Genomic DNA, 8,729 nt, shown 5'->3' on the forward strand with positions numbered 1-8,729 from the left:
ACAATCGCGTACAAGATTTCTCCTGTGCCTCCCCCATACTCTGGAACGCTTTACCTCAGCATATCAGACTCTCCCCTACCGTGGAAAGCTTAAAGAGGAAACTCAAGACCCATCTCTTCCAACAAGGCTACAACCTACAATAACCCTCAGTCCAGTACACCACTGCGCAACCAGCTCTGTCCTCACCTATTGTACCATCACCCATTCCCTGTAGACTGAGCCCTCGCAGGCAGGGTCCTCTCTCCTCCAATACCAGTCTGTTTTGTGTTGTTAACGATTGTTGTACGTATACCCTCTTTCACTTGTAAAGCACCATGGAATAAATGGTGCTATAATAAATAACTGATTTTTAAAGTGCACCCACCTGGCTCTAATCTCTACCCATCAACACATGCATGGGACGTATAAGCCCAACTATACACCCAAATTTAAGATGGCCACAATAAGACAATCGTATTCTTAAGTAGGATTAGCAAGATCATTACATGTGGTAGACACCAATTTCAAATGCACAGCCAGTCAATACGTTGCCGATCTCTTCCAGCCGTCATTACTGGTCACTTTGGGCACCCTGAAGCCAATTCTACGCAGTCTTCTGTGGACTAGACCTGCTGATCTCTGCTATATTTTAGGCGGACACAAGCTGCATCTGAGCCTCCCGTCAGCAGAATAAGGCTGCTTTCACACATCCAGTTTTTGCTGAGCGGCACAATATGGCGCTTTTCAGAGAAACCGCAACCAGGTATTCTTTGCCGCCGGTTGCGTTTTTTTCCGCATAGACTTATTGTACCGTATTGTGCTGCATGGCCTTGCGTTGTGTCCGGTTTTTTGCCGGATGCAGCATATTTAGCCCATGCGGCGGCCGGATGGAGCGTTTCCTAGCGCAGTTTTTTGTGCGGCAAAACAAAAAAAAAAAAAAAACAAAAAAAAACCAAAAAAACACGCATCGTGCAGGATTCGGCGCGATTTACAATGCAAGCCTATGGACGTCGGATGCAGCGTCCTGCGGCAAAAACCGCATCTGGCCACGTTTTTTTGTACTGCGCATGCTCAGTATCAAGCCGCATCCATCAAAAACCGGACGGACCGCATGGAAAAACTTATGCAACGGATCCGTTTTTTTCGCCGCATCCGTTGCATAGGTTTTTGAGCCAGATTGAGCCGCACTGCAAAAACCGGATGTGTGAAAGCAGCCTAAGTTGGTTAGATTTCAGAAGCATGCAACTGTAGATATAGGATTGCAAAGGGTGGGGTGTACTAAACATACTTTATTTCCACTGGCTTGCTCTATAGTTTGTTGACCCTACCAATTTCGTTCTGGTCAGACAATCTGAGGAAGCGCTCTTAAGTTTGTGTAAATGTTGGTCTAATATCGCTTAACATGAACCGGAAGATTCTGCTCAATCCATGGCAGCAGGTATTGTGTGTGGTACGAACAAGAAAAAAAAAAAAAGGCGCGGCAACAAAAACATACATACATACATACATACATACATACATACATACATACATACATACATACATACATACATACCTCAGAAAAACAAACCCTGTTAAAAACTAACTTTTAATGATTAAGTTAAAAGGCCAAAAAACACCAAAAATTTGGTAAAAATTTGAACCACGGTACCACAATAGGGGGGCAGCAACAGTGAAATAATTCTTTGTTAATGATGGATAAGAACATGCTATGTTAGGAGAGACAAAACAAAATTAAAAATCAGAACTCTCAGGTAAAGGGGAATTAATTACCCCTTTCAATCGCTAGGTACTTAGAGGGGAAAAGCCCTGATGAGCCCTAGACATCCCTACCTAGCAATGGAGGGTGTGACACCAAAACTGTTTTGCGCGCCCCCATAGGGAAGCCCTAGACCAACCCTGCAGTGACCCTGTCCAAAATGTAGCACCTATCACCAGAAGTAAAACAAGTCAAAATAACTTCTGAGTCATTTTTCATTCCCATAGCGTCCTGACGCGTTTCTCCCCAGTTTCCAATACACCAGGGTTCATCAGGTGACAAAGACACTCCATATTTAGGAGACCAAGATCCAGAGACTCCAAAGACAAGACAGCTGTGTGCCAAAATCTGGAGATTAGGACGATACCTGATTGTGTGTGGTCCGGCAAGTAAAAATAGAAGAAGTTTCAGCTAAAAAAATTGAGGAATGATCCTTTAATGGCAGAGCAGGTAGTCCAGAGACTGGTAATGGTGAATCACTTGCACCCCAGGAGATTGGCTGGATAGCCGCACATGTACAGCCTTATACACTTAGAGGGAAGAAACTGAAAACCTGTTTTTTGTACCCAACCATTATTTAAAAAGGACTAGTCCCTAGATCCAAAGTAGCCAGTTTTGCTCTTATTTTCTCCCACTGCACCACTGGTGTTTGCCTTTTTTTGCCTCCATTTTTGTTCTTTCACACTCCGAGTCCTGTGAGCCACACCCCATTGCGAAATATTTCTGTAACCGTATGGCAGATTAATAAAATACTCAGGAGAGCAAGGAGAATAAAAGAGCAAAAACTGGACCCCTTTTTTTCCAGTAGCAGGTCCTCTTCAAGGCCCAATGGGCTCTTGAAAACCAGTCGTTCACTCAATTCCTTCAGCAGCTTTCATTGACTTTAAGGTCAAAGTTGGCTCACGTGCAGTCAAGTCCCTGCAGAAATAGAGAACTGGCCATTATTGGGGTGGGGGAGGGGGTACAATAACCTATTTATGGTATATCAGATTACAAAGTCATTCTGAAAAGTTGTGCCATCTGGCTACTGTGTAATGACTGACAACTATCATAATGTCAAAGCATAGAGCTCCACCGCCATCAAATAAAAGCCCTGCCGCATTTACCAGTATATTTTATTACAACCACCAGACAGATTAAATTCTGCCAATTTGCGAGATTGATCAAATAATTGTTGGCTGTTTCAGTCAACGAACAATCGTTATCTCTCAAGTTGGATTTTTCAACCAACGAGAAGCACTGGGGGCAGCACTGTCCCCAAGTGCCCAATACTACCGCTGCCATCTCAGATACACTACCCTTTTCACCCACTGACGACACCATTCATTGGCCCACACTTGTCTTAGGTGTATGGGGACCTTTATAGTCTCAAGATGTGTTACTGTGGAAACAACTCACAACCACCACATTATGGAAATCATTTGTGAGGGGGTTTAAAGGGAATCTGTCAACAGGTTTTTGCTACGCCATCTCAGAGCAGCATGATGTAGGCAAATAGACCCCGAATCCAACGATGTATCAATTAGATTACTGGGTGCAGCAGTTCTGACAGTTATTAGATTTAGCCTTGCAGCAGAGCTGTATGTACAAAGTCTATTGATAGTGAGCTGCTAGTCAAAGAAGGGGGGGATTGTCAGACTACAGTCCTAGTCCACAACAATTATCAACTGAAGTTACAGAACATTGCAGGCAAACAGCACAGACCTTTATGAGAAGCATAGCTCAACTCTGTTTTAACCCCTACATCATGCAGTCTTCATAATACATAGCGAAAACCTGCTAAGATAAGATTCCTTTTAAATTCACAACCATGTCTTACCCGCCTGATCATGCCCACCAAACATAAGAGCGCTGTTTTGAGAGGCCACGTTTGCTTTCTTGGTCCAGGGATTAGTGCTTGGCACCGGGGCCTCGCTGGGTTTGGTCCGGTCTCCTCCACGCCACTCTGGGGACTCCAAGGAAGATTTCTGCAGGTCACTTTTCTTGTTACAGCTCTGTTGCAGTGGTTTTACGGCCAATGATTGGGGAAGGTGGAGATCTTGGCCTTCTTTCTCATGGTGGGCACAGCCAGGCATGGTCTGCTGGGGCACTTGGGATGCCATTCTCAGGGTTCAGTGTATGGGGTAGATACTAGGCTACAGCACTCCCTTTGTGTGTGTAATACATCTAGAGATTGGGAGAAGAGTATTGCAGGGGCCCAGGAAGGAGACCACTTGGGGAGACGTCTACGCACAGTCCTAGCACTTACAACACCCAGTAGGAAAGAAGAGGCTGGGGCCCAAAATGACTGCTGCCCACAGCTGGTGCAAGAGTATCAACAGGAAAACCTACAGCCTCCTCAAACAGCCCCCTTACTCAGTCCACACAGCCCCCCTACTCCAGCCATAAAGCCTCCATGCACCCAGCCCACTACCCCGTTCTGTGCACCCAGATCCCCCTTACTTCATATACCCAGCAGCCTCCATGCACCCAGCCCCAATACACTATACCCAGCAGCCTCTGTGCACCCAGCCCCAATACACTATACCCAGCAGCCTCTGTGCACCCAGCCCCAATACACTATACCCAGCAGCCTCTGTGCACCCAGCCCCAATACACTGTGCACCAAAGCAGTCTCCGTGCATCTAGCCCCAATACACTGTGCACCCAGCCCCCCTACACTGCGCACCCAGCAGCCTCCGTGCACTCAGCCCCCCTACACTGCGCACCCAGCAGCCTCCGTGCACCCAGCCCCAATACACTGTGCACCCAGCCCAAATACACTATACCCAGCAGCCTCTGTGCACCCAGCCCCTATATACTGTGCACCAAAGCAGTCTCCGTGCACCCAGCCCCAATACACTGTGCACCCAGCCCAAATACACTATACCCAGCAGCCTCTGTGCACCCAGCCCCCCTACACTGTTCACCCAGCAGCCTCCTTGCACCCAGCCCCAATACACTGTGCACCCAGCCCAAATACACTATACCCAGCAGCCTCTGTGCACCCAGCCCCCCTACACTGTTCACCCAGCAGCCTCCTTGCACCCAGCCCCCCTACACTGTTCACCCAGCAGCCTCCTTGCACCCAGCCCCCCTACACTGCGCATCCAGCCCCCCTACACTGTTCACCCAGCAGCCTCCGTGCACCCAGCCCCCCTACACTGCGCACCCAGCAGCCTCCGTGCACTCAGCCCGCCTACACTGCGCACCCAGCAGCCTCCGTGCACCCAGCCCCCCTACACTGCGCACCCAGCAGCCTCCGTGCACTCAGCCCCCCTACACTGCGCACCCAGCAGCCTCCGTGCACCCAGCCCCCCTACACTGTTCACCCAGCAGCCTCCGTGCACCCAGCCCCCCTACACTGTTCACCCAGCAGCCTCCGTGCACCCAGCCCCCCTACACTGTTCACCCAGCAGCCTCCGTGCACCCAGCCCCCTTACACTGTGCACACAGCAACCCCCACACTCCAAGCACCCGTGACCCGCCCCCGGGAGAAACCAGAGCAGTGCACTGCACCCGCAAACGGAAGACCTGGACGTCTATATAAGCGCAGGAGCCCGAAGCGCGCTCCCGGCGACGTTTATTTACTTCCACACTAGGCAGTGCACGCTCATGTGCCCGCCTAGCGCTAAGTGCGCATGCGTTGTGAGCCGAGCATGTCAGCTGTCAGCAGTGTGTGCTGCCTGTGCGCGGTCAGCCTCACCACCCCCTGACCTATGGGAGCCATGACGTATCAAAGTGCAAAACAAAACGGCGTTGTTCACGTGCATTTGATGCGTTTACAGGTCAGATAGGGGCTGATCATCCTAGAAATCAGAGATCGGGGCGTGTAACTCCCCCTCCACGCAGCACCCGCTCACCCCGCCTTGTGGCTGCCTGGTATCAGGCTGGGGCCGGGCTCTCACTGTCCTGCTGTTATTAGTTTTGGAATTGATGACACAAATAAAAGCATAAGTTCTGGTGCAGGAGCGGCTCCTCAGCCTGTGAAGTGTATGGTCCACCAGTTACATGCTTTCCATTATTGGTTTCCACTTTTTGTTCAGACAAAAGGACAGAAATCAGATTTATATTTTTTTAGTCTATGGAAATGGACCTGAAATGGATGGTCGGCTGTTGTGTCACCAGTTATTGTATCTGGATTTAGCGCTGCGCCTGCCCACAACAAGGTGATCACAGACCCTTCTAATAAAAACAGAAGCAAATGGAAACCAAGTGTCTGTATATAAACTGAAGGATGGATCCCTTTATAAAAAAATAAATAAAGGAAACTGTATTCCTTTTTGCTTCGCAGCCAATGGATCTGTCTTTTTATTATTATTGGATCCATTACCACACTTTGACAAGTGGACATGTGAACAGAGTCCTACCTGGTGACCTTTGTTGTGTGACCTTAAAGGGAACCTGTCACCAGGTTTTTCCCTTTGTGAGCTGCGGCCACCACCAGTGAGCCCTTATATACAGCATTCCAGAATACTGCATATAAGAACCCAGGCCGCTTTATATTATACTCACCTGCAGTGTGGTCCTCCATCTTGTGCGATTGCTATCCTCCATCCCAGCCCCGTGTGAATGACACGTCATACGTCATCTACACAGAGGCTACCATTGCGCTCCTACATACTTTGATCTGCCCTGCTGAGAGCAGAGCAAAGTACTGTAATGTGTAGGGGCAAGGAAAAGTCAAAGACAACCTGCGCACGTGCACTGCAATACTGTGATCTGCCCTCAGCCAGGCATACCAAAGTGCGCATGGGTTCAGTGGAGGACTCCGTGTGGATGATGTTGGATGGGTCATGCACACCAGGCTGGGAAGAAGGTCAACGTCTGCACAGGATAGAGGAGGCATCAGACCTGAGAGCAGCGACACCCATCAGACCAGACTGCCCCCTAGGTGAGTATAATAAAGGGGTTTTTTTACATTCTGCAGATTGACCTGGGCTCTTATATACAGTACTAGAAGGTGGCCCGATTCTACGCATCGGGTATTCTAGAATTTACGTATTGTGTAGTTCATGTATGATTTTTGTTATATATATAGATGTTGTTGTGTGTAGTTACCAAGTGTTTGTGTAGGGGCTGTACATGTTCTGGGTGTTGTCTGGGTGTGGCGGGGGGTGAGAGCGTTGTTGTTTGTGAGTTGCGTTGTGTTACGTTGTTTGTGGAGTGCTGTGTGTATGTGTTGCGCGGTTTGTGTGGGGTGTGTGTGTTTTGGTGGGAGGTATGTTTTGTGCAATGTGTGTGTTGTGCGGCATGTGCGTATATTTGTGTGTGCCGCGCTGTTTGTGTGTTGGGTGTCTGTGTAGGGCGGTGTTTGTGGTTCCCAGTGTGTGTGTGGTGTGTTGTGCAGTGCATGTGTGGCGGTGTGTGTGTGTGTGTGTTTTGGGGGGAGGTGTGCACCCCCCATCGTGCTCCATCCCCCATGCTGCGCACCCCCCATCGTGCGCCATCCCCCATGCTGCGCACCCCCCATCGTGCTCCATCCCCCATGCTGCGCACCCCCCATCGTGCTCCATCCCCGATGCTGCGCACTCCCCATGCTGCGCACTCCCCATCGTGCTCCATCCCCCATGCTGCGCACTCCCCATCGTGCTCCATCCCCCATGCTGCGCACTCCCCATCGTGCTCCATCCCCCATGCTGCGCACTCCCCATCGTGCTCCATCCCCCATGCTGCGCACTCCCCATCGTGCTCCATCCTCCATGCTGCGCACTCCCCATCGTGCTCCATCCCCCATGCTGCGCACCCCCCATCGTGCTCCATCCCCCATGCTGCACACTCCCCATCGTGCTCCATCCCCCATGCTGCGCACTCCCCATCGTGCTCCATCCCCCATGCTGCGCACCCCCCATCGTGCTCCATCCCCCATACTGCGCACCACCCATCATGCTCCATCCTCCATGCTGCGCACCCCCAATCGTGCTCCATCCCCCATGCTGCGCACTCCACATCGTGCTCCATCCCCTATGCTGCGCACTCCCCATCGTGCTCCATCCCCCATGCTGCGCACTCCCCATCGTGCTCCATCCCCCATGCTGCGCACTCCCCATCGTGCTCCATCCCCCATGCTGCGCACTCCCCATCGTGCTCCATCCCCCATGCTGCGCACTCCCCATCGTGCTCCATCCCCCATGCTGCGCACTCCCCATCGTGCTCCATCCCCCATGCTGCGCACCCCCCATCGTGCTACATCCCCCATTCTGCGCACCCCCCCATCGTGCTACATCCCCCATGCTGCGCACCCCCCATCGTGCTCCATCCCCCATGCTGCGCACTCCCCATCGTGCTCCATCCCCCATGCTGCGCACTCCCCATTGTGCTACATCCCCCATGCTGCGCACCCCATCGTGCTCCATCCCCCATGCTGCGCACTCCCCATCGTGCTACATCCCCCATGCTATAATAGTTCTATTATACTCAGAGAGGAGTATAATAGGAGGACTATAATAGGAGTAGTCCTGGGGGGAGAGGAGTATAATGCCGGCTCCCTACACATGTGTACCGTGAGCCGGTGTACGCTGGTAACTATGATACACATCGGGTAACTAAGGGACCTTAGTTACCCGATGTGTATAATGGTTACCAGCGTTCACCGGCTCCGTCACGATCCCAGCAGCGCAAGGTTATGTCTGGCGATGCGTGCGGAGGGCCGGGGCGAGCGACCAATCCGTGGCGGGGCGGGGCGGGGCCAGGCCGAGCCAGCGGCCAATCAGACGGTTGTCTCCGTAAGGGCACAATTTTGGAGCAAGACAGACAGACAGAATAAGGCAATTATATATATAGATTCTGGAATGCTGTATATAAGGGCTCACTGGTGGTGGCCGCAGATTATAAGGGAAAGACCTGGTGATAGGTTCCCTTTAGGATCACATTGTAGTGAAGTCATCAAAAGAACATGTGACAAAAAAAAACAACCCCAAATCTGAACACCTGCTTTATTTTTATGTAGGTCTTAAATCATATTTATTTAATTCACTTATATAGCACCATTAATTCCACTGCGCTTTACAGA

General features: G+C 50.8%; 1 protein-coding gene across 2 annotated transcripts in view; it reads right to left on the reverse strand.

The window, feature by feature from the left end:
* Positions 1-4,782, reverse strand: part of LARP1B (La ribonucleoprotein 1B) — a 57,151-nt gene extending 52,369 nt beyond the window's left edge. The window contains exons 1-2 of one of the 2 annotated variants that reach the window (XM_075348718.1): positions 4,465-4,782; positions 3,558-4,362 (exon numbers count right to left, since the gene is read on the reverse strand). In XM_075348718.1, coding sequence (XP_075204833.1) covers positions 3,558-3,840 — 283 coding nt within the window. In that variant the 5' untranslated portion in view covers positions 3,841-4,362; positions 4,465-4,782. Of the gene's footprint in view, positions 1-3,557 lie in introns of both variants that reach the window. The other variant, XM_075348709.1, reaches the window with a different exon arrangement.
* Between the last annotated feature and the right edge of the window lie 3,947 nt (positions 4,783-8,729).

Source organism: Anomaloglossus baeobatrachus, chromosome 1 (genome assembly GCF_048569485.1).
Source record: "Anomaloglossus baeobatrachus isolate aAnoBae1 chromosome 1, aAnoBae1.hap1, whole genome shotgun sequence".
Taxonomy (NCBI): domain Eukaryota; kingdom Metazoa; phylum Chordata; class Amphibia; order Anura; family Aromobatidae; genus Anomaloglossus; species Anomaloglossus baeobatrachus.